Source organism: Chelon labrosus (assembly GCF_963514085.1).
Source record: "Chelon labrosus genome assembly, chromosome: 9".
NCBI classification, from domain to species: domain Eukaryota; kingdom Metazoa; phylum Chordata; class Actinopteri; order Mugiliformes; family Mugilidae; genus Chelon; species Chelon labrosus.
In genome coordinates, this window is record NC_140359.1 from 30,196,264 (window position 1) to 30,221,378 (window position 25,115).

At 46.6% G+C, this 25,115-nt stretch overlaps 3 protein-coding genes across 3 annotated transcripts; 1 reads left to right on the forward strand and 2 right to left on the reverse strand.

The window, feature by feature from the left end:
• Positions 1–217: 217 nt before the first annotated feature.
• ddx31 (DEAD (Asp-Glu-Ala-Asp) box polypeptide 31) lies at positions 218–21,223 on the forward strand (the record flags this gene model as incomplete). The annotated part of the gene is made up of 21 exons (XM_084552358.1): positions 218–308; positions 783–892; positions 1,978–2,121; positions 2,210–2,337; positions 2,592–2,667; positions 2,785–2,828; positions 2,906–2,976; positions 3,059–3,168; positions 3,248–3,289; positions 12,347–12,411; positions 12,769–12,888; positions 13,008–13,114; positions 13,790–14,016; positions 14,974–15,126; positions 15,206–15,265; positions 15,452–15,502; positions 15,592–15,731; positions 15,819–15,903; positions 17,243–17,354; positions 17,440–17,701; positions 20,230–21,223. The coding sequence occupies 21 exons, from the start codon at positions 218–220 to the stop codon at positions 20,354–20,356; spliced, it is 2,325 nt and encodes a 774-aa protein (XP_084408484.1). The 3' UTR covers positions 20,357–21,223.
• LOC311493153 (uncharacterized protein) lies at positions 9,534–11,612 on the reverse strand (the record flags this gene model as incomplete). The annotated part of the gene is made up of 2 exons (XM_084551715.1): positions 9,534–10,685; positions 11,205–11,612. 2 exons carry the CDS (start codon positions 11,610–11,612, stop codon positions 9,534–9,536), a joined length of 1,560 nt encoding a protein of 519 aa, XP_084407841.1.
• Positions 21,224–21,977: 754 nt separating the features above from the next.
• barhl1a (BarH-like homeobox 1a) lies at positions 21,978–23,628 on the reverse strand (the record flags this gene model as incomplete). Its single annotated transcript, XM_084552359.1, has 3 exons — positions 21,978–22,400; positions 22,830–23,034; positions 23,289–23,628. 3 exons carry the CDS (start codon positions 23,626–23,628, stop codon positions 22,202–22,204), a joined length of 744 nt encoding a protein of 247 aa, XP_084408485.1. The 3' UTR covers positions 21,978–22,201.
• Between the last annotated feature and the right edge of the window lie 1,487 nt (positions 23,629–25,115).

The window sequence follows — 25,115 nt, forward strand, 5'->3', positions numbered from 1 at the left end:
TGGTAAAGTTTCACAATAAGAGTCCCAGAATGGACCAAATAAAAAGCTCAGTACAGCTGTGTTTTTACTTTTTATCTTATTTTATTCTAATAGTTAAAAATGATTCTATTCTATTCTATTGTCTGTTTTATTTTTTATATTACATATTTAAGCGTGGAGCTGCCGCACAAAATGTCGTTATGTTCTCACATAATGACAATAAAGGAAGCTACTGCGCATGTCCGCCGTCTCAGCCGTGAGGGAGGCGGGGCTTCGTGGACGTAGCCGGAAGTGTTTTCCCCACGCGTGTCTGTCCTCAGAGCTCCACGGTGAGTTGGTTTTCTGGTTTTTGTAATTATTCGTTTACTTCGCTCTTTAATTTGAAAGGTGTCCACAGACCGGAAACAACTGATGTTAGCATGCGGCTAACGTTAGCAGAAACGGATCCACTCACACGTGTTCAGCTGTTTGAACATAACACCAGAGTCCATTCAGAAATCTCTGAATTTAACGTTTGACGGTGAATCTCTCGGTTCTAAACTCCGATAATAGACCCCGGATATAAAGTCACGTGTCCCTCTTTAATCCGGGACAGGCTCTGATCAATCAATCAGCTGTGATCGATCTGATTGGTCTTCATCGGACAAGTTCTTCTGTGCGTCAGTGTTGGACCGAAGAGCTACTAAATCTGCACTTATTTGACTGAAGTTTGGTTTGAGACTGAAGACCTGGAGAGCTCGGTTCCATAATATATATATATATATATATATGTGTGTGTGTGTGTGTGTGTGTGTGTGTGTTAGGTGTGTTGATGATGTCATCAGTAGGTGACCAGCTGTGTCTGAACATCTGCAGCAGCTCCACAGCATCACCCAGGAAGAAACGCCTGACGACTCAACAGAGATGGACCTCAGTCAGTACACAGTTATATACAGTAACAGTACACAGTAATATACAGTAACAGTACACAGTAATAAACAGTAACAGTACACAGTAATAGTACACAGTAACAGTACACAGTAATATACAGTACACAGTAATATACAGTAATAGTACACAGTAATAGTACACAGTAATAAACAGTAACAGTAATATACAGTAACAGTACACAGTAATATACAGTAACAGTACACAGTAATATACAGTAACAGTACACAGTAATATACAGTAACAGTACACAGTAATATACAGTAACAGTACACAGTAATAGTACACAGTAATATACAGTAACAGTACACAGTAATATACAGTAATAGTACACAGTAATAAACAGTAACAGTACACAGTAATATACAGTAATAGTACACAGTAATAAACAGTAACAGTACACAGTAATAAACAGTAACAGTACACAGTAATATACAGTAATAGTACACAGTAATAAACAGTACACAGTAATATACAGTAACAGTACACAGTAATATACAGTAATAGTACACAGTAATAAACAGTAACAGTACACAGTAATATACAGTAACAGTACACAGTAATAAACAGTAACAGTACACAGTAATATACAGTAACAGTACACAGTAATAAACAGTAACAGTACACAGTACACAGTAATATACAGTAACAGTACACAGTAATAAACAGTAACAGTACACAGTAATATACAGTAACAGTACAGCAGTAATATACAGTAACAGTACACAGTAATAAACAGTAACAGTACACAGTAATATACAGTAATAGTACACAGTAATAAACAGTACACAGTAATATACAGTAACAGTACACAGTAATATACAGTAATAGTACACAGTAATAAACAGTAACAGTACACAGTAATAAACAGTAACAGTACACAGTAATAAACAGTAACAGTACACAGTAATATACAGTAATAGTACACAGTAATATACAGTAACAGTACACAGTAATATACAGTAATAGTACAGCAGTAATAGCAGCAGCCCTCCTCAAAGAACCAGAGTTACATCCAGTAACCACTGCTTCTGGTTTCAGGTTGAGTTCATGTAGTTTTATGACTTTCAGAAGAAGCAGAAAGGAGAAAAGAGGAGGTGGAGCTCCTCAGAGGAGTCGAGGAGTCGCTCCTTCAAACAGAGGAGGCTAAAGGAGGAGGAGGAGGAGGAGGAGGAGGAGGAGGAGGAGGAAGAAGCTCCTTCCCCTGATTCACAGGTAAACCTTTCAGCTCAGATGAAACATTTAAATTCATTCATTCATTCATTTATTTATGAACCAGGTGTGTGTCACTGGTTTGATCTAGGCTCCGCCCACTGAGCTGACAGACAGGACACCACAGAAGAAGAAGGATGGAGGGAAGGAAACAGGACGTGGCAGCATCAAGACTTCCTCCTTGTTCAAACACAACCCCGACATCCCAGACATCCCCAGGTACACTTCTGATTGGTTCGGACCAGACGGGCTGTGATTGGTTCAGGCCAGACGGGCTCTGATTGGTTCAGACCAGATGGGCTCTGATTGGTTCGGACCAGACGGGCTGTGATTGGTTCAGACCAGATGGGCTCTGATTGGTTGGACCAGACACCAATAATCACTGATCAGCTGTTGATTGATTGATCAGATCTATAACAACTCTTCCTCCTCCTCTTCCTCCTCCTCTTCCTCCTCCTCTTCCTCCTCCTCAGTCAAGTCGTCTCTCAGGTGAAGGAGAAGATTTTCACCTCCGACTCATTTTCAGACCTCCACCTTCACCCCCACCTGGTACGACACACACACACACACACACACACACACACACCTGAGGGCCTTCATTCAGATCCTGGGTCGGTCTTTCTAAACCTGTTGAATGAAGCCAGACTGTGACTTCCTGTCCTCCAGGTGGCGACACTGAACAAGGTCCTGAATGTCTCCACTCTGACCAGGTGAGTTCGTCCTCTCTAACCCTGGACTGACGCGTCTCCGTGTCCTCGGAGGAGACTAACCATGTGTTTGTGTCCAGCGTTCAGAAACAGACCATTCCTGTCCTCCTGTTGGGACGAGACGCTGTGGTTCGATCTCAGACTGGATCAGGTGAGACGATGCCGACATACGAGGAGGTCGGAGATAAAACGACGGTCATTGAACTCATCATAGTTGAATGTCTGTCCTGCAGGTAAGACTCTGTCCTACGCCATCCCAGTGGTCCAGAGTCTCCAGTCAGTCCGGCCGAAGGTCAGCAGGTCTGATGGTCCTCTGGCCGTCGTCATCGTCCCGACCAGAGAGGTTCAGTCCGATTAAGATCAGTGTAGTTTAGTTGTAGTTTCCTGTTTCCACGCTGACTGTTACCTGTCCTCCTCGCCAGCTCGCCCAGCAGACCTTCAACACCTTCCAGAAACTGCTGAAGGTCAGTGTTCACCTGTTCTACGCTCCAGTCCTCAGCACGTTACTGAACATCTGAGAGGAGTCAGTCTGGTGGTTGGTTAGTGTTCAGAGACAGGACTCACTGTCTCTAGAGCAGATGCTAATGGTGATGCTAATGGTGATGCTAATGGTGAGGCTAATGGTGATGCTAATGGTGAGGCTAATGGTGAGGCTAATGGTGATGCTAATGGTGAGGCTAATGGTGATGCTAATGGTGATGCTAATTGTGAGGCTAATTGTGAGGCTAATGGTGATGCTAATGGTGATGCTAATGGTGAGGCTAATGGTGAGGCTAATGATGATGCTAATGGTGATGCTAATGGTGAGGCTAATGGTGAGGCTAATGGTGAGGCTAATGGTGAGGCTAATGATGATGCTAATGGTGAGGCTAATGGTGATGCTAATGGTGATGCTAATGGTGAGGCTAATGGTGAGGCTAATTGTGAGGCTAATGGTGAGGCTAATGGTGAGGCTAATGGTGAGGCTAATGATGATGCTAATGGTGAGGCTAATGGTGATGCTAATGGTGAGGCTAATGATGATGCTAATGGTGATGCTAATGGTGATGCTAATGGTGAGGCTAATGGTGATGCTAATGGTGAGGCTAATGGTGAGGCTAATGGTGATGCTAATGGTGAGGCTAATGGTGATGCTAATGGTGATGCTAATGGTGAGGCTAATGGTGATGCTAATGGTGAGGCTAATGATGATGCTAATGGTGATGCTAATGGTGATGCTAATGGTGAGGCTAATGGTGAGGCTAATGGTGATGCTAATGGTGAGGCTAATGGTGAGGCTAATGGTGAGGCTAATGATGATGCTAATGGTGATGCTAATGGTGATGCTAATGGTGAGGCTAATGATGATGCTAATGGTGAGGCTAATGGTGATGCTAATGGTGAGGCTAATGGTGATGCTAATGGTGATGCTAATGGTGAGGCTAATGGTGATGCTAATGGTGATGCTAATGGTGAGGCTAATGGTGAGGCTAATGGTGAGGCTAATGGTGATGCTAATGGTGAGGCTAATGGTGAGGCTAATGGTGAGGCTAATGGCTAGCATGGCAGCACTGGTTTCCAGCAGTTTGTTTCTGGACATAATAATATTAATCAGAGTTTATATCTGAACCGTTATAACTAAACATCAGCTGATATCATCAACATCACCTCTCTCTCCTCTCTCTCTCTCTCTCTCTCTCTTTATTGGCATGAAAGTTTCTTAAAAAACAATATTGCCAAAGCAGAGCATTAAAGTACAATACAATAAATCAAAGATATATACATTATGAACATTCTATTAGTTATATACAGTGTGTGTGTGTGTGTGTGTGTGTGTGTGTGTGCCTCGATCACTCACTGTCCCTCAGGGTGTGGCATGTTAACACATACTGGGCAGCAAGGTGTGCCCGCTCTCCTTCTCCGAGGAGTATTTTTAATTTGGAGAGGTCGTCCAGCTCTTTGAAACCTGGATTCAAAGAGCTGAACTTGTTCCAATAAATTTCTCTAGTGTCATTTAATTTTGTACATTGTAGGAGAAAGTGCATCTCCGTCTCAACCTCACCTGTCCAACAGTGACCACATTTTCTGTTTTCTTTTGGTTGCCATGATTTTTTGTGTCTTCCTGTTTGGATTGCCAGTTTGTGGTCACTGAGCCTGTACTTGGTTAGGATCTGTCTCTGCTTTCTATCTCTGACAGTAGAGAGATATTCTGCTAATTCATAATCTCTTTTAAGGGCAAGATAACATTCCAATCTACTTTGGCTTTTAGTTGTTTCTTCCAATGGTCCAGATAGCTTTCTTTACATTGTGCTATAATTTGCTTTACTCTGATTACTTTTTGTAGAGCAGTGTTGTTGTGAGGCTGGTCAGACTGTGTCTGAGAGGGGGCAGTTAGCCTCAGGACCAGCTGACATAGGGGACTCTTCTCTGGGCTCAGCTCTTGGGTTTGGAGGGCTTTGGAGTGGAGGGTGTCTCTGGGGCTGGATTTCAGGTGGTTAAAGAAGTTGAGCGTTCTCTTCTGAATGTTGATTATCAGTGGGTATCTGCCTAATTCTGCTCTACATGCATTTGTTGGTGTGTTTCTGTGTACGTGTAAAATGTATCTGCAGAATTCTGCATGTAGAGATTCTGTTGGATGTTTGTCCCAACGGGTAAAGCTCTGATGACTGAGTGGACCCCATACTTCACTACCGTACAGCGCAATGGGCTGGATGACACTATCAAATATTTTAAGCCAGATTTTTATTGGAATATGGACATTATAAAATTTTCTCTTAATTGCATATAGAGCTCTTGGAGCTTTTTCTTTTAGTGCATTCACTGCCATGTTGAAACTCCCTGATGCTGTTATGGTTATACCAAGGTAGGTATAACTCATGCTGTGTTCAATGACATGATTATTGATGGTAAATTGGTGTTTGTTCTCATGACACCTGGGGCGTTTTTGAAAAATCATGACTAGGGCTGCAGCTATCGATTCTTTTTGTAATCGATTAATCTAGCACTTTATCGATCGATTAATCGATTAATCGGATTTTTTTTTTTACGTTTTTAAACAACCAAAACAAATAATGCATAACGAAAATTATGTGACTGTAAAATGATCAAGCATTTGCCTTTTATTTCTCAAAAAAACAGAGAACTCCAACTCCAACATTTGGCTCCAAAACTAAGCCCATGTATTGCAATTTACCCATTAAAAGTGCCAGTGCCAACAATTACATAACAATACAGTTAAGCGAACAAAACAAAAAGCAATTTAATTTATTAATATGCACAACAAGTTTCATGCTGTAGTCTAGCCCTGACATCAAAGTAAATATCCGTTTTATGTAGATTTCTACACCTGCAGCATTTACCATTAGGCTACTAACAAATAATACATAATTTGTGGGGTGAGCCTATTTGCTATGGTAACCTAGCAACCTGTGTGTTTGTTTGTGAACGCGTGCTGTGCGTGAGGAAGAGTGAGAGAGATGAGGGTGCAGAATTTAGTAACGTCAATGATTCTGATAAGCTCAGGCCGGTCGCGTTCGCCTCGCGGCCGCTCAATTTGTGATCCGCTGCGTAAATCCTTCGGCCGGCCCGGTCGTCCCGATTGCCACTCCGCCCCTGAAGCTAAACATCATATCTAGTCAAACCGCATCATGACATCGCTACATACAGTATGCGATTAAAATCAGCGAACATCAATGTATAGGTTTAGGTTACGTTATTGTTTCAGCGACGCTTGGTGAAACAGCATGTGGATGTTTTCTGTTTAGATGCTGGATCATTGAGCTTGTACTGCTGTGATACGCCAGGTTTACTTTGCAGTACACTGTACTTTGTTCTCTTCCTTTTATAGAATGTAATGATCCCAAACTTTAGACATTTTTTGCCGTTTATTTGCATCTTTACTCTCCGCCATCGCGCCAACTAAATTCAAAATGTATCGCGCTGGTGGTGTGCTTGCATAGGTGCTTCCAAAACAACGGTCCGTGTGGAACAATCAGATCCCTGCGCGTATAGTGCGCGTCATAGGAATTTAACGAGGCTTCGAGGCAGAGTTTTTGCCTCGACCAATTTTTGTAATCGACTTAATCGAGTAACTCGACGAATCGTTTCAGCCCTAATCATGACATTTGTTTTCTTCATGTTTACTGCCAGGGCCCAGTTCTGACAGTACTTTTCTACTACGTCCAGCTGTAGCTGTAGTCCTTGTTCAGTAGGAGACAGTAGAACAAGGTCATCAGCATAGAACAGAGACTTCACCTCTCTATCTAGGAGGGAGAGGCCCGGAGCAGCACATTTATCCAACTCAACAGCCAGTTCATTTATATACAGATTAAATAACGTCGGACTTAGGTTGCAACCCTGCCGAACACCTCTTCTCTGGGGGAAGAAATCAGTTAATTTGTCTCCAATTTTAACAGCACACATGTTTTCCGAATACATTGATTTAACCAGATCATACATTTTGCCACCTATGCCACATTTTAAAAGTCTGTAATAGAGCCCTTCATGCCAAATAGAGTCGAAAGCTTTCTTGAAATCAATGAAGCAGGCAAATATTTTTCCATTCTTAGTTTGTTGTACATGTTTGTTGATTAAAGTGTGAAGGGTATATACATGGTCGGTGGTGCGGTGTTTTGGGAGGAAGCCAATCTGACTTTTACTTAAGACTGACTGTTCCTCAAGGAAATCTAGTATTCTTGTATTAAGAATACTACAGAATAGTTTACCCAGACAGCTGCTGACACAGATGCCACGGTAGTTATTAGGGTCTGATTTGTCCCCACTCTTATGAATGGGGGAAATGAGCCCTTTGCACCAGATGTTGGGGAAACATCCTGCCTGTAGTATAAGGTTGAACAAATGTAACACTGCACCCTGCATTTCTGGGCTGCTGCTTTTGAGCATTTCGTTTCTAATGCTGTCTGGACCACAAGCTTTCCTTGTCTTCAGACATTTTGTCTGTCTGGTTATTTCTTCCCAAGTAATTTCGAAATCAAGGGGGTTTTGGTTGTCTTTAATTGTTTCTTCTAATTTTTGGAGTTTTTCTTTCATAATACACTGATCTGAATTGATTTGATTGATTGGTATGTCTTTGTATAAATTTTCAAAATGCGATCTCCAGATGTCACCGTTTTGGATGGGTAATGTCTGCTGTTGCTTTGTGTTGAACTTGTTCCACATATCCCAGAATTGATTTTGGTTAATGGCATTCTCAATATCTTCAAGTTTCAATTGGGTATAATTTTGTTTTTTGATCCTAATTGTGTGTTTATATGTGTTTAAAATGTCATTGTATCGAATGCGCAGGGCTGGGTTGTTCGGTTGGCGATGTTTCTCATTTGCTATTTTTCTCAGCTCTTTTCTGATTTCTTTGCATTCCTGATCAAACCATTTGTCGGTATTTTGCCTTTTAACAGGTCTCCGTCTTTGCTTTATGAGGTCAGCCCTAATAGCTGCCTTATGAAATATCATATTGATATCATCAGTGGCCTTGTTTACCCCATCTCTGGTAGGGACATATTGATTTTGAGTATATGTTGATATGTAGTCCATCAGATCAGGGGAGTTTAGAGCCTTGGTGAATTTGTCTCCACTGTCTGGGGCCCATCTGTAAGAAGGATTTAATTTATACAGCTTACTGGGCTTCCTTTTTGTGTCACTAATTTGACCTGACAATTTAAAGAACACATTAATTTGGTTGTGGTCTGAAAGGGGGGATTGCTGTCTGACAGTGAATGCACTGATAGTTGAGGGGTCCATGTCAGTGATTGCGTAGTCTACAACACTAGACCCAAGAGCTGAGGAGTATGTGAACCTCCCCAAAGAGTCCCCTCTGAACCTACCGTTAACTATGTACAGGCCTAAGGCCCGACAGAGATGCACTATCTCCCTGCCACTTTGATTCAATATTGAGTCAAGGTTATTCCGACGGGTGATGTTTGGTGTGGTAAACAGGGGGGCCTGACCAAATACATGGTTGTTGCCCTGTGTGTCAATGATATCAGGTTCAATTCCTGTACGTCCATTCAGATCTCCAGTGAGAAGTACATTTCCCTGGGCCTGGAAATAGGCGATTTCTGAATTTAGGGTGTCAAAAATGTCCTCTTCAAAATAAGGAGAATCCACTGGGGGTATGTAAATTGCACAGAGGTATAGATCCCTATCGGTTATGCCTAGGGTTTGATCTAACCTCAACCAAATGTGCGATTTACCCTGTTTTACTGGTGAGATCTGATTGCAAAGATCTCCTTTATACCACACCAAAATCCCCCCCGATGTTCTGCCCTTGCGTATGTTTTTTAGTTTTATGGAGGGCACCATGACTTCATTATATCCTGGGGGACAGCGAGTGAGCAAATCATCATGACACCATGTTTCCGTCAATACGATGATATCAACGTCTTTGATAGATTTCAGGAACTCAGGGTCTCCACTCTTCAGCTCAAAGGTCGAGGAGTGGAGACCCTGAATATTCCAACAGCTTATATGGAATGAACGCATCAAAAAAGAAAACAATCAAAATGAACCTGCACAGTGAGACAAAAACAAAACAAAACAAAACAAAACAAAAAAACCTATCTATATATGTATAATAATAATTTGATATTAATTCCATGGAGATGTACTATTTTCAATAATATTACCATTGTTCTGACTACTACTATTGCTATTACTATTACTAACTAACAAATATATGTCCATGTTGTTTTGTGACTCGTATGGGAATATATCTTAGCTGGACAGAAGCCGGCTGCACAGGGTGTGCAGCATCTCCCTGATGTCTCTCAGCTCATAGGTAGCAGGGGGAGGGGCTGTGACAGCAGGCCGGGCTACAACTGCAGCATAGCTCTGCTGCTGTGGGTGGGGAGGGGGACGTGCTGCTCCATGGCTCTGCTGCCGATGCTGTATAAGGGGTTGTTGGGCAGGGACTGAGGAGGGGGAAAGTGGCCTCAGCTGGTTCTGTTTCCCAGTGGTGAGGCGGTGGGCGTGTGGGTAGTGTGGGGTCTGGGCAGAACTGGTGTGTCTCCTCACCGCAGTGGGGATGATCCGGGGCTGGAGATAGGGGGGAGGAGGTCTGTGATGGTCTCTGAAGCTTCTGGTAGAAGAGAGGGTGGAAGGGCTGCGTCCTAGAGCCGTGTCTTTGAGGGTCTTTGCAAAGATATTCACCTTCTCTCTGTGTAGATGGAGTCCATCGTAGAGGTCCCAGGTGCCAATGGTTGGATGGAGGGCCAGGTGGACGTTGGGTAAGGTGGCACAACCTCTTCTGATCTCCATATTGATGTCATGGATGACGTGAGGAGGAGTGTCTGTCCTAGGCAGCAGGGTGGAGATCACGATGCGGGTGTCAGGGAATTCCTTGGTGGCCTGTTCCGCCATCTTCCTTACTGCCTCAGCAGTGTTCCTTCGGAGGTTGTGCAGGTCGTTTGTTCCTGTGTGGATCACCAGGCATTGAGGGCTCCCGAGGGTCTCCTTTCTCAACAGCTTCATTGCTTGGCCTGTGGTGCTGCAACGTTTAGACAGCACTTTCTTAGAAGGAAAAAGCTTGTTAGTGTCCAGGAATTTCCCGTTTGAGTCAGCCAGCAGGACCACTTCTTCAGGCTGAGTGGAGGGCAGCTGGGATGGACAGGGTTGGCTGCTGGGAGCTGGCTGTGTGGGTGTTGGTAGGGTGCAGAGCAGAGATGGTGGGACTGAGACAAGGGAGGGGTTTGGAAGACTAGCAGGGAGAGTCTGTGTCTCTGTCTCTGTAGTTGTCTTTTTGGGGACTGATGAGAGTTGGTCTGTCAGGTGTCGGACTTGCCTGATGAAGTTCCTTTCTCTGTTCTCAGCATCCTCTTTCACTTTGGCTAACTGAGCCCGGAGCACACTGTTCTCCTGTTTTAGTGCCTCTACACTAGCCTGGATACCAGACTCTCTGACTTCGCAGAGAGTCTGGCCTAGCTCCATTGGCAAACGTTTATTTCCTGGTGGGAGGGCACAGTTTGAGGTTTAAAATCATCGGAGTTCCTTTAACCAATCACTAACGTTTGGTAATGTTATGCGCCAGAGCCTTCAGGCTCTGCTGCCTCGTACTTCCGCTTTCAAGAACGCAACAAGTAAACAAATCGCTACTCTACCATCCCCCATTGCAATTAAGGACGCGAAATTGGAATAAAAGTGCTGTAATGCCAGGAAGCATATCCACAACGGAGCGAATGGCTTCGAGTATATCCGTCTCCGTTCGTGTAAACATTTCAAACTCGGCGCGCAACTGAAACGTAATCGCTCTCAGACCCGCCCTCTGTTCGCTGATTGGTCCGCCAACCAGTTGGCCGGAGTAAACGTTAGCGGATCAAGCTATTCCAGACGGAGTACTGTAGGGAATGCAAATGAGCGGAAGTACGTAGGCAGGCGGAGCCAGGCTACCTCTACACTTCCTCTTAGCTCAGATGTCGAGGCCTGGTTTTCACTCTTAAGCTGCTGGAGCTCCTCTTGAAGCTGCTGCACAATGTTGTCTAGGGGGGCAGACAGCCTGGCCTGGGTCAGCTCTTTGAATTCAGCAAAGTCCAGCTCCAGCAGGGCCATACTCTCCTTCAGCTGGTTGGTGGAGCTGGCAGGTGTGGGAGGGGCAGAGATGGACATGGTGGTGGGGTTCTCTGTTGGGCTCTCATCATCTTCACTGTCACAGAGAACATTGTACCTCTTGGTCTCCACCTCAGCTTTGATCAGGGAGAATACTTCTTCAAAGGATTTCAAGTTTGCTTCGTCCCCCTGGACCATCACCTTTCCCTTTGTGTAGTAGGTGATGGTGAGCAGGGGGTCATCCTTGTTCATGCGTTTATCCTTACAAATCTTCAGTCGGCCTCCTGAGCCGATGCCCTCACTGGAGATGTAAGGATATTTCTTGCATAGACTTTCCTTCCAGGTGTATATGGAGTCTGTGAAGAATATGAGGTTGTTCTTCTTTCTCCCTTCTTTGTGTAGAGCACAGTCCGTGAACAAGACTTCTTTGTTCTCCTGAAGTGTCTTTTCCTTAAACTTCTCCCTGGCTGCTGCACTCTTACACAGAGCAGGGTATATAACCTCCCTGCTCTCTGTTCTCTGCTTGGCTGTTTCCATGGCGACCACTTTGTTTGTTTACTGTTGCTAGCTTTTTTAGCCTTTAAAAACAGTTATTAATGTTATGGTTTTTGGTTTGTTCTTTTCTTCTCCTCCTTATCTTCATAGAACACCTCTTCTGTTATCTTATTTAGTCTGGTTCCTCCTTAGAAATGTTCTCCACTGTGGCAGGTGGTAGCCCACAGCAGTTGATACGCAGTTGCCAGCTAGCTTTTGACAGTCAGCTGGTTGTTTTCATTTAAAAAATATATCCAAAAATGGTATTTTCTTTCTTCTGTTTTGCTGTTAAAGTGCTGCTAAAGTGTTTACCTTTTCTTTAGAGTCCTTTTTGAAGAAAATCTGATGGTCTTGTTTTGCAAAATGTCCAACTGTTCAGGTCCATACTTGAGATGAATTCAGGAGCACATTTTTCATGCAGCTTGTCTCTCTAACGTTCTCTCTCTCTGCAGCCGTTCACCTGGATCGTCCCAGGTGTCCTGATGGGGGGAGAGAAGAGGAAGGCAGAGAAGGCCAGGTATGACTGTTCACCTGTAGAAGGAGCAAACCTTCTCTCTTTATTCACATTCTCCTGTTGAACAGATCAAGAACTTGTTAACTTGAAATATATTTACACCTCCTATATATTATAAGTCACATTTATCCAGCCAATAATTACTTTTCAAACAGAGAGAAACACAAGTGACTGAAATTAAATAAAAATCAAAGGGAACTAAACAGGACTCTGTAGTTTTCCCTTCAGACCTGTAGATATGAATGTTTAGAGAATCTGAAGGGCCCTGAACGCCTCATGAAGCTGGAACCAGCAGCTGAGTTTAGGTTGTATGTGTGATGAGTGGTAACCTGGTGGTGACGATGTCCCGACTCTCCTCAGGCTCCGTAAAGGAATCAACATCCTGGTTTCAACACCGGGACGTCTGGTGGACCACATCAAAAACACCCTGAGCATCGCCTTCAGCGCCGTCCGCTGGCTGGTCCTGGACGAGGCCGACCGGTGGCTCACGTTTACATTTACACGCTGTATCTGTTAGCCTCTGCTAGCCTCTGCTAGCCTCTGTTAGCCTCTGTTAGCCTCTGTTAGCGCTGTGCTAACGGCTCCTCCTCTGTGTTTAGGACGTTGGACCTCGGCTTTGAGAAGGATCTGACCGTCATATTAAACAGTCTGAACTCGACTGGACCGGCCCGTCAGAACGTCCTGCTGTCTGCTACGCTCACACACGGTGAATACAACACCCAGTAAAGACGTGCTGCCCCCTAGAGGCCAAACACTGCAACTACACCTCTGCCTGTGTCTGACTGTAGAACAGGAAGCTAAAGCTAAAGCTAATTTAGTCTAGTTCAGTCTCTGTAGAGGACAGTGTCTCTGTAGAGGACAGTGTCTCTGTGTAGAGGACAGTGTCTCTGTGGAGGACAGTGTCTCTAGAGGACAGTGTCTCTGTAGAGGACAGTGTCTCTGTAGAGGACAGTGTCTCTGTGTAGAGGACAGTGTCTCTAGAGGACAGTGTCTCTGTGTAGAGGACAGTGTCTCTGTGGAGGACAGTGTCTCTGTGTAGAGGACAGTGTCTCTGTGGAGGACAGTGTCTCTAGAGGACAGTGTCTCTGTGTAGAGGACAGTGTCTCTAGAGGACAGTGTCTCTGTGTAGAGGACAGTGTCTCTGTGGAGGACAGTGTCTCTAGAGGACAGTGTCTCTGTGTAGAGGACAGTGTCTCTGTGTAGAGGACAGTGTCTCTAGAGGACAGTGTCTCTGTGGAGGACAGTGTCTCTAGAGGACAGTGTCTCTGTAGAGGACAGTGTCTCTAGAGGACAGTGTCTCTGTGTAGAGGACAGTGTCTCTGTAGAGGACAGTGTCTCTGTAGAGGACCGTTTAACAGTTTAACATCCTTGGTGTGTTCAGGTGTGACGCGGTTAGAAGACGTGTGTCTGAATGATCCTATCAGCATCCAAGTGTCTGGCCCCGCCTCCTCTGACATCACCACACCCAGCACAGTGACCTATGACCCCAGCCACATCAGCCAATCAGAGAGCTTTGCTGTGCCGGAGTCCTTGAAGCAGTTTGTGGTGGTGGTCCCCAGTAAGATCAGGCTGGTGTGTCTGGCTGCTTTCATCCTGGACAAATGCAAGGTGAACAACATCAAGACATCAAGACACGTTAGAGACGTTAGAGACGTTAGAGACGGGAGACACGTTAGAGACGTTAGAGCTGTTAGAGCTGTTAGAGACGTTAGAGCTGTTAGAGCTGTTAGAGCTGTTAGAGACGTTAGAGACGTTAGAGCCGGGAGACACGTTAGAGACGTTAGAGCTGTTAGAGACGTTAGAGCTGTTAGAGACGTTAGAGACGTTAGAGACGTTAGAGCCGGGAGACACGTTAGAGACGTTAGAGACGGGAGACACGTTAGAGACGTTAGAGACGTTAGAGACGGGAGACACGTTAGAGACGTTAGAGCTGTTAGAGACGTTAGAGCTGTTAGAGACGTTAGACACGTTAGAGCCGGGAGACACGTTAGAGACGTTAGAGACGTTAGAGCCGGGAGACACGTTAGAGACGTTAGAGACGGGAGACACGTTAGAGACGTTAGAGCCGGGAGACACGTTAGAGACGTTAGAGACGTTAGAGACGATAGAGACGTTAGAGCCGGGAGACACGTTAGAGACGTTAGAGCCGGGAGACACGTTAGAGACGTTAGAGACGTTAGAGCCGGGAGAGAAGTTAGAGACGTTAGAGACGTTAGAGAAGTTAGAGACGTTAGAGCCGGGAGACACGTTAGAGACGTTAGAGAAGTTAGACACGTTAGAGACGTTAGAGCTGTTAGAGACGTTAGAGACGTGAGACACGTTAGAGACGTTAGAGACGTTAGAGACGTTAGACACGTTAGAGACGTCAGACACGTCAGAGACGTCAGAGACATTAGAGTCGTTAGAGACGTTAGAGACGTCAGAGACGTTAGAGACGTTAGAGACGTCAGACACGTTAGAGACGTTAGAGACGTTAGAGCTGTCAACATGAACTTTATAAAAACGTTCAGTTATTAATTAATTATTAATGTTAATTCGAGTTAAAGCTCAAACCGTCCATCTCAGTTGTCCCAGGACAATAAGATCATCGTGTTCGTCTCCAGCTGTGAGGTCGTCGAGTTCCTCCACTCGCTCTTCGTCTCCGTCCTCTCTGGACCGCCGGCCGCTCACAAGCCGCCCATCAAGTTCCTGCGTCTCCATGGCAACATGAAGCAGGAGGTAAAGTCGCCATCCGCCGCCAGCGTCTTCCTCATCTTCGTCCCTCATTGTTGACGTGTGTGTTTGTTTTCACCACCAGGAGAGGACTGACGTCTTCCAGCAGTTCTCAGTGTCTCAGTCTGGAGTCCTGCTCTGCACGGTCAGTAACTCTATGTAGAGGACAGGGTCTCTGTAGAGGAGGACAGGGTCCCTGTAGATTAGGACAGGGTCCCTATAGATTAGGACAGGGTCCCTGTAGAGGAGGACAGGGTCTCTGTAGAGGAGGACGGTGTCTCTGTAGAGGACAGTGTCCTTCCTGTACATAATGTTGTGATGTTTGTTCCAGGACGTAGCAGCCAGAGGTTTAGACCTTCCTCAGGTCACCTGGATTATTCAGGTAAATATTAACAGCCAATCAGAGAGCAGGATTCACTGATGCGTTCACACCTGCTGATGCTACTCCTCATCTCATTGGTTGGTTTACAGTACACTCCGCCCACGGCTGCAGCAGAATACGTCCACCGCGTCGGCCGGACGGCTCGTATCGGAGGACGAGGAAGCAGCCTCCTCTTCCTCACCCCCGCTGAGACCGCCTTCATCACCGAGCTGGCCAATCACAACATCAGGTTTGTTAACTGACAGCTTCCACAGCCAATGGCCTGGTAGCATTGCAGCTGGTCCACTTCCTGGTTTAACCATGGGTCTTGTTTCAGCCTATCAGAGATGAAGCTGCTGGACATTCTGTCCAGTCTGATGACGGATGACACCTACAAGGGGCGGGGCAAGTACCACAGTCAGGTAGGTCACCCCCGCCCTCCTCCAGAGACCTGGTTCCAGGGTTGGTAACCGGGACATTGGTGTTGTTTCTGGATGTGTCATTGGTTGTTAACGGGTTCTCCTGAAGGGTAGAAGATTCTGGAGTCCTTCACCAGGGTCAACACGGTCTGGCTCTACCAGGGACCCTCAGCTCTAGAGGGGTTCCAGTTCCTCAAAGCCTCTTTGAGGTTTGTGGAATGAAGGTAGAGTTTGGTTTCTAGGGATCTTAGTGGGCGTCCAGGAGTTCTCAGGGTACCTGGTCTCACCTGGTCTCACCTGTCCATCCACCTGGTCTCACCTGGTCTCACCTGTCCATCCACCTGGTCTTAATCTAAATGTGTCTCCACATGCGTCCCCAGCCAGCACTTGAGGTCTGATCTCAGTTTGTGTGTCTGTAAATCAGCAGCGCCATCATGTGGTCAGTAGAATATTGTAGCAGCTGCTGTCTCTAATGGATCTCTACCTACCGCTGGATCAGAACCATCAACAGCTGCTGGTTGACTTGGAGACATGATCCAGATGTTGTTAAATGACTGTAGGAGAATCAGCCACGAGTCAGAGCTGAGACCAGGAGGAGCTGGAGAATGAGGAGCTGTAGAGGAGGAGCTGTAGAGGAGCCATCATGGCGTCCAATGGTTCTCCAGACTATGGTGAAGTCCTGTTGTCAGAACCAGAACTAAACTGATCCCAGCTGAAGGATCTGATCAATCTGATGATTAATGGACTTCAGTCGAATGATTAATTGACTCTTGCTGCTGTACATCTGTAGACGTGTTGACGTGTTGACGTAGATGTGTTGACGTGTTGACGTTGACGTGTTGACGTAGATGTGTTGACGCGTTGACGTAGATATGTTGACGTGTTGACGTGTTGACGTGTTGACGTAGACACGTTGACATGTTGACGTGTTGACGTGTTGACGTAGACATGTTGACGTTGACGTGTTGACGTTGACGTGTTGACGTGTTGACGTAGATGTGTTGACGTGTTGATGTAGATGTGTTGACGTGTTGACGTAGACGTGTTGACGTGTTGACGTAGATGTGTTGACGTGTTGACGTGTTGACGTGTTGACGTAGACATGTTGACGTTGACGTGTTGACGTTGACATGTTGACGTGTTGACGTGTTGACGTAGACATGTTGACGTGTTGACGTAGACGTGTTGACGTATTGACGTAGACATGTTGACGTGTTGACGTGTTGACGTAGATGTGTTGACGTAGACGTGTTGACGTGTTGACGTAGACATGTTGACGTGTTGACGTAGATGTGTTGACGTACATTGTTTCTCAGTAACTTGACCCTTGTCCCCGTCCCAGAGTTCGTCCAGAGCTCTGGAGCAGGACGTCCGAGAACGAGCCACCGTCCTTCAGACCGACTTTGAGAACTTCGTCCACTCCAGCGCCGAGTCGCGGCAGGCCGCCAAGAAAGGTACGCTTTGAGCATGTGCAGTCTGAAGTCAATGTTGTCGTTTGATTGGCTGACCTCTCCCTGTGATGTCACTGTGATGTCACAGCGCTGCAGTCCTTCCTGCGGGCGTACACCACCTACCCCGCCCCCCTCAAACACATCTTTCACATCCGCTCGCTGCACCTGGGACACACCGCCAAGAGCTTCGGCCTCAGAGACGCCCCTCAGGGCCTGAGCTCTGCTGGGGGCCACGGGGGCCACGGGGGCCACGGGGGCCATGGGGGCCACGGGGGCCATGGGGGCCCCAGGAAGAACCAGAACCAAAGCAGTCCAGTCAAGAACCAAAAGAAGTCGCCTGGGAAGAAGAGGTGAGTCAGCTGATTAACTTAGATCTTTATTGATGTTAACTGGGGGGGGGGGCAGTCCATCTGTTTGTCTCTGTGGGGACAGTCCTGTGTGACGATGACTGGACGATGAAGACTTAATAAACAGAAACCTGTAACTCTGTCTCTGATGGACATTTAAAAAGAAACAAGGAAGACGTTAAAATGTTCAATTAGAAGCTAAGAACTTAACGTGTCCTCTCAGAGATGTGTCCTCTCAGAGACGTGTCCTGTGTCCTCTCAGAGACGTGTCCTCTCAGGGACAGGGACCAGCTCGTGCTCATTAAACTCATCATTAAACGTCTTCTTGTTGTTGTCGTCGTCAGACTTGTCTGGACACGTCCTCACAGCTTCAGCAGAGACATAATTACAGGTGTCTGTCCCTCCTCAGGTTTCCCACAATCCTCTGGGTACTGGTCAGTCCTGTAATGGTGCGTTCAGGTGATGCTCAGAAATATAATGAACACCAGGAGACTGAACAGATCTAAACAAAGACGGTTAGAAACACAGAGACGTTAATAAAGATGATTAATGGACACATGCAGGAATGAAATGATGGGGGGGGGGCACTGCCTTGCCCCGGGACAACAGAGGTGATCTCAGAAACACTGACCAGATAATGACTCTGAGGTCTACCTGGAGGTCCAGGTGTGAACACTGATCTGGGGTCAGTCCACATGTGGAGGTGGTCTGGGACACATTAAAGGGGTCCTAGAACACATTTTTTGACCATTAGGAATTGATCTTTGAGCCTAAATAATGGCATATGTAAATTTGTGGGGCTGAAAACGCCCCAGGAGCACTGCTAGAGAGCCTAATACAAGGTCATAAATAAGCCCTGCAATGAAACAGTTTGTTTTTCCCGCCCACTCAGCAAGTTCATGAATAATGAAATGAGCTGCGTGCTGATTGGCCAGTTTACCCAAAGGCTGATTGGCCCACATATCCTGAAAGCTGATTGGCCTAATCCACCGGGCTGAAGCTAGGGCCAAATCATATACAGATAGCTACTATGGCTAATAGCTGATACATTAGTCATTAACGACACACAAAACACACGACATCCTAGCGTGATACTTACGGATGTCTGCTGTGGTGTCAAAATCGTTGGCACTGATCCTGGGTTTAATTTCAGGCGCTGTGCAAAGCCGGCTTGATACTTTTTTTTTTTTTTTAAATATATTTTTTGGGGGCTTTTTGTTGCCTTTATGATAGAGACAGCTGAAAATAGACAGGAAAGGGGGGCAAAGAGAGAGGGGATAACACGCAGCAAAGCGCCACAGGTCGGACTCGAACTGCAGCAAGGACTCAGCCTCGGCACATGGGTCGCCAGCTCTACCCACTGAGCTATCCCGGCGACACAGCCGGCTTGATACTGTCCGAGGTTGGAGAAACACTCCGGGGTGAAGTGGGCAGAACAAACTACCAGCCTCGGGTTGAAGCTCTGTGGAACGCGGTTGTAAATGAACATCAACCATTCCCGCTGACAGTTGAGTTCTTGGGGAAGTCTGTGTAGAGTCTTGACCTGCCCCAAACATCCTGGAACATTACACGCATAGTCCGACATACCGTATCCCTCTGGACAGAAACTGCGGTTATCTGTCGCTGGGGCTAGCTAGCTAACGCCTCCGCCCTTACAGTGGGCTGGAACATGCAAATGAGAGAGGGTGTATCCAAAAGGGCTGGGCGCCTATTACGTAATATCGGAGCTCTGTTCAGATTTGCCCATTTCAACACGGCCGTTTCTAATTTTGAATTTGCATACGAAAGCAGGCTGGAGAAGGCGGTGAAGTTTTTGGTGTGGTCCTTAGACACCACTCGGAGCCTAAATTCAACAGGAACAACGTAAATGTGGTTTTGAATTCTAGGACTCCTTTAAAGACCACCTATCAGATCAGCTGACTTCCTGTTCTGACCAGTGGCTCTGTCTCTAGACACTACGTTACCCATGAGCCTCAGCTGCTGTTGCTATGGACACAGTTTATCTGGGCTAATGCTGGGATGTTGGATTTATCCCACATGGAGTGAACTAGATGTGGAGGAGAACAACAAACATGGCCGACTGTGATAAGCAGGTCAAACACTGAACGCTGACGACGGTGACGCTCAACAATCCTCCTCTTTGTTGTCAGACTTGTTCATTGTTGTTACGTGAGGCTACACGTCATCTTCTACTTTATACAGAGAGAGTATAGCGACACGCAAAAGTCATGTTGTGTAACAGGACGATATCTAGTGTGACCAAAAACAACCCAGATAAATGCGTCTGGAGTCCAGTAAATGTTTCAACCTTCACCGTGTCCACGTCCGTGGGCGCCGCCATTGTTCTGTGACGTCAGGCTGCTGCAGCTCGTGGAGTCGGGGTCGATCGATTTTCCCTGACGCACTTTTCCTACTAGGAGGTCGGATATTTCCAACATTACATGAAGTGCTTGTTGCTGAAATGCATCCTGGGAGCTGTAGTTCTCTGTCAGAGTCACTGTGTTTGATCTGAGTGTCTCCTGTTTGCTCAGGATCGGTCCCGGGACGAGGGAGGTCCGGCTGTTCCTCTCCGAGTTCTCCAGCGGGCTGGAGGTCGGAGACGCCACGAAGAAGAAGAAGAAGAAGAAGAAGAAGTCAGGAGAGGAGGAGGAGGAGTAATGAAGAGGAGGAGTAATGAAGAGGAGGAGGAGGAGGAGGAGGAGTAATGAGGAGGAGATGATGTTTAGATGTTAAATGTCTGGAGTTAATGAACCAGAGACTCCATCCAGTTAGCATGTTAACAGTTAGCATGTTAACAGTTAGCATGTTAGCAGTTAGCATGTTAACAGTTAGCGTGTTAACAGTTAGCATGTTAGCAGTTAGCATGTTAACAGTTGGCATGTTAGCAGTTAGCATGTTAACAGTTAGCGTGTTAACAGTTAGCATGTTAGCAGTTAGCATGTTAACAGTTGGCATGTTAGCAGTTAGCATGTTAGCAGTTAGCATGTTAACAGTTGGCATGTTAGCAGTTAGCATGTTAACAGTTAGCGTGTTAACAGTTAGCATGTTAGCAGTTAGCATGTTAACAGTTGGCATGTTAGCAGTTAGCATGTTAGCAGTTAGCATGTTAACAGTTAGCGTGTTAACAGTTAGCATGTTAGCAGTTAGCATGTTAACAGTTGGCATGTTAGCAGTTAGCATGTTAGCAGTTAGCGTGTTAACAGTTAGCATGTTAACAGTTAGCATGTTAGCAACTTTGATCTCATTTAATGTGGTGAGCTCTGGTTTCAGTTGATTGTGATGGAGGTCTATGGGGCTGAGGGGCGGAGCCTCTAGTGTACGTTACAGGAACTACAGCTTCTGTGAAACTCGTTCAGACTGATGAGTCCTCGTTAGTTAAATCCAGACATGAGTTAATCTGCTCTTCCTCCAGGGCCACCGTACCTCAGCTTCATCCCAGATATGAACTTTCTGGAAGCTTCCAGGTTCTGGACGAAGACTTGAATGTTTTTATTCAGTTTGAAATAAAGTGACTTGTGACCTGCAGCGTCTCTGTGTTCTGTCCTCCTACACATCAGTGTTTATCAGTCACAGCTGAGGACGTTAAAACAAACCAGACTCGTCAGACATTAGCTGTGATTAGTTTAGACGTCTGTGATTGGTGATTCATGTTGAACTGAAATAATTAAAAGACTCAGAGACGTTATAGATGAACCAACATGTTGTTAATCTAAAGAAATAAAAACTCATTCATTCATCTTCTATACCTGCTTAGTCCTGTTAAGGGTAAAAACTGATTCAGTTGAGAGAAAATTAAATCAGAATGACGTCATCTGTTATGTGGACAACACTGCATCATTCCAGCATCAGAACCTCATCCCTCCATCAAACATGGGGGTGCTAATGTCCTGGTTTGGGCCTGTTCTGCTGCATCTGGACCAGGACGGCTTGTCCTCATTGATGGACCAATGAATTCTGAATTCTAGCAGTGAACTCTAAAAGAAAATGTCAGGACATCTGTCCATGAGCTGAATGTGAAGAGAAACTGGGTCATGCAGCAAGACAACGAGAACCAAGAACACAAGTGGTTCTACAAAAGAACGGTTAAAGAAGAACAAGATGAATGTTTAGGAACGGCCAAGTCAAAGTCCTGACCTTAATCCAATAGAAATGTTGTGGAAGGACCTGAAGCAAGCAGTTGATGTGAGGAAACCCACCAACATCTCAGAACTGAAGTGGTTCTGTTCTGAGGAATGGGCTAAAATTCCTCCAAGCTGCTGTAGACCACTGATCAGCTGTTACCAGAAACATTTAGTGACAAGGAGGTCACAGCAGATACTGGAGACAAGGAGGACATGATATGTAATATTGGCTCACTTTAGTCTGATGGTTCAGAGTCGTCTCCAACTCGTTCAGACAGAAGGACACAAACACTTCAATCTTTTCTGTTTTTATTGAAAACTTTAAAAAGCTGAGACACCGTCTCGTCTCGTCCTCGTCTCCAGACTGAACAAACTTCCTGTCTCACACACAGCTGTTGTCCCCGTTGGCTAACATGCGGTGCAGCAGAGGCGGGGCCCTCTGGTGGTGGGCGTGGCTTCTGTACAGGTAGAGGTCCAGTGTGGGCGGGGCCTGAGGGTACAGGTAGTGTGAAGGTAGAAACATGGAGCCAGCTTCAGCCAGAAGCTCCAGACCAGCAACGGACTGACGCTTCCACTTGGTCCTGAAACACAATCAACCAGTCAACTCATCAACTCATCAACTCATCAACTCATCAACTAGTCAACCAGTCAACTCATCAACTCATCAACTCATCAACTAGTCAAACAGTCAACTCATCAACTCATCAACTAGTCAACCAGTCAACTCATCAACTAGTCAACTCATCAACTAGTCAACCAGTCAACTCATCAACTCATCAACTCATCAACTAGTCAACCAGTCAACTCATCAACTCATCAACTCATCAACTCATCAACTAGTCAACTCATCAACTAGTCAACTCATCAACTAGTCAACCAGTCAACTCATCAACTCATCAGTCAATCGATCAATTATTCTTCACTCAAAGTGAATTACTGATCATTGGTTGAGTCTGTAGATGTGTCTGGTTCTGGTTCTGGTTCTGGTTCTGGTTCTGGGGTGTGTTTACCTGCGGTTCTGGTACCAGGTCTTGACCTGAGCGTCGCTGAGCTCCAGAGCTGCAGCCAGGTCCATCCGGTCCTGGACATTCAGATATTTCTGGTTCTGGAAACTTGTCTCGAGCTTCGACAGCTGCTGCTCGCTGAACGCAGTCCGAGATTTACGAGGCTTCCTGAACCGCTCACCTGCGATCAGTAACAGCTGATCAGTAACAGCTGATCAGTAACAGCTGATCAATAACAGCTGATCAGTAACAGCTGATCACATTATTTAACCATTAAAGAATCACCTGTTGTTTTTATTCAGATTCATGAATGAAAATAAATCAAATAAAACCCATTAATATTATAACTATATTATTATGTTGTTGATCTTTCGAGATGAATAATATCAGAGTATAAATAAATACATTTAGTAGAATCATTCTAATCGCTCATATCTTGTTTCTGTTTAGTTTTTAAACTTTTACCTCGACTCTGACTCTCTGAGCAGCTGCTCGGACTTTTACCCTGAAAATATTCTTCCGGTCCGGACTGGAACGGCTCGGCTTCCAGCTCGGGCTGTCCCGGGTCAGAACAGGGCCGACAGTCCGCCAGGATGTCCCGGATCAGAAAGGAGGAGCCGACGGAGCGAGGATGACTCTGCGGAGACTCTGGCCGAGGAACACGCTCCCTCCGCGGGGAAGGAGGCGCCGAGGAGCCGCTGCTTCCTCCAGGGCTGAGCTCCGGAGGCTCTGACCGGGAGAGGAGCGCGACGGGCGGACACGTCGAGAGCAGAGAGTCGATGTGGAACCGAGAGGGAACCTCCATGTCCGCCCGGAGATCAGCCAGGTCTTGATCCAGGTCTTGATCCAGGTCTTGATCCAGGTCTTGATCCAGGTCTTGAATCAGGTCTTGATCCAGGTCTTGATCCAGGTCTTGATCCAGATGTTCAGTGATAACAGTTTAAAGTTTTCAATTAAATTTCAGATAAATCAGATAAAATGTTGAAACTGATCAGATCTGATTTCAGAACCACGGACAGAGACTCTGCTCAAGAAACCTCCTCCTCTTCCTCCTCCTCCTCCTCCTCTCTCTCCTCCTCCTCTCTCTCTCCTCCTCCTCTCTCCTCCTCCTCTCTCTCTCTCCTCCTCCTCTCTCTCCTCCTCCTCCTCCTCCTCCTCCTCTCTCTCCTCCTCCTCCTCCTCTCTCTCTCCTCCTCATCCTCTCTCTCTCTCCTCCTCCTCCTCCTCCTCTCTCTCCTCCTCCTCTCTCTCTCTCCTCCTCCTCCTCCTCCTCTCTCTCCTCCTCCTCTCTCTCTCTCCTCCTCCTCCTCCTCCTCTCTCTCCTCCTCCTCTCTCTCTCTCCTCCTCCTCCTCCTCCTCTCTCTCCTCCTCCTCTCTCTCTCCTCCTCCTCTCTCCTCCTCCTCTCTCTCTCTCCTCCTCCTCTCTCTCCTCCTCCTCCTCCTCCTCCTCCTCTCTCTCCTCCTCCTCTCTCTCCTCCTCCTCCTCCTCTCTCTCCTCCTCCTCCTCCTCTCTCTCTCCTCCTCATCCTCTCTCTCTCTCCTCCTCCTCCTCCTCCTCTCTCTCCTCCTCCTCTCTCTCTCTCCTCCTCCTCCTCCTCCTCTCTCTCCTCCTCCTCTCTCTCCTCCTCTCTCTCTCCTCCTCATCCTCTCTCTCTCTCCTCCTCCTCCTCCTCCTCCTCTCTCTCCTCCTCCTCTCTCTCTCTCCTCCTCTCTCCTCCTCCTCTCTCTCTCCTCCTCTCTCTCTCCTCCTCCTCCTCCTCCTCTCTCTCTCCTCCTCCTCTCTCTCTCCTCCTCCTCTCTCTCTCCTCCTCCTCCTCCTCCTCCTCTCTCTCCTCCTCCTCTCTCTCCTCCTCCTCCTCCTCTCTCTCCTCCTCTCTCCTCCTCCTCTCTCTCCTCCTCCTCCTCCTCTCTCTCTCCTCCTCATCCTCTCTCTCTCTCCTCCCCCTCCTCCTCCTCTCTCTCCTCCTCCTCTCTCTCTCTCCTCCTCCTCCTCCTCCTCTCTCTCCTCCTCCTCTCTCTCCTCCTCTCTCTCTCCTCCTCATCCTCTCTCTCTCTCCTCCTCCTCCTCCTCCTCTCTCTCCTCCTCCTCTCTCTCTCTCCTCCTCTCTCCTCCTCCTCTCTCCTCCTCCTCTCTCTCTCTCCCCTCCTCCTCCTCCTCTCTCTCTCCTCCTCTCTCTCTCCTCCTCCTCCTCCTCCTCCTCTCTCTCTCCTCCTCTCTCCTCCTCCTCCTCTCTCCCCTCCTCCTCCTCCTCCTCCTCGTCCGAATGAATGAAACATTAATAAAACAGTTCC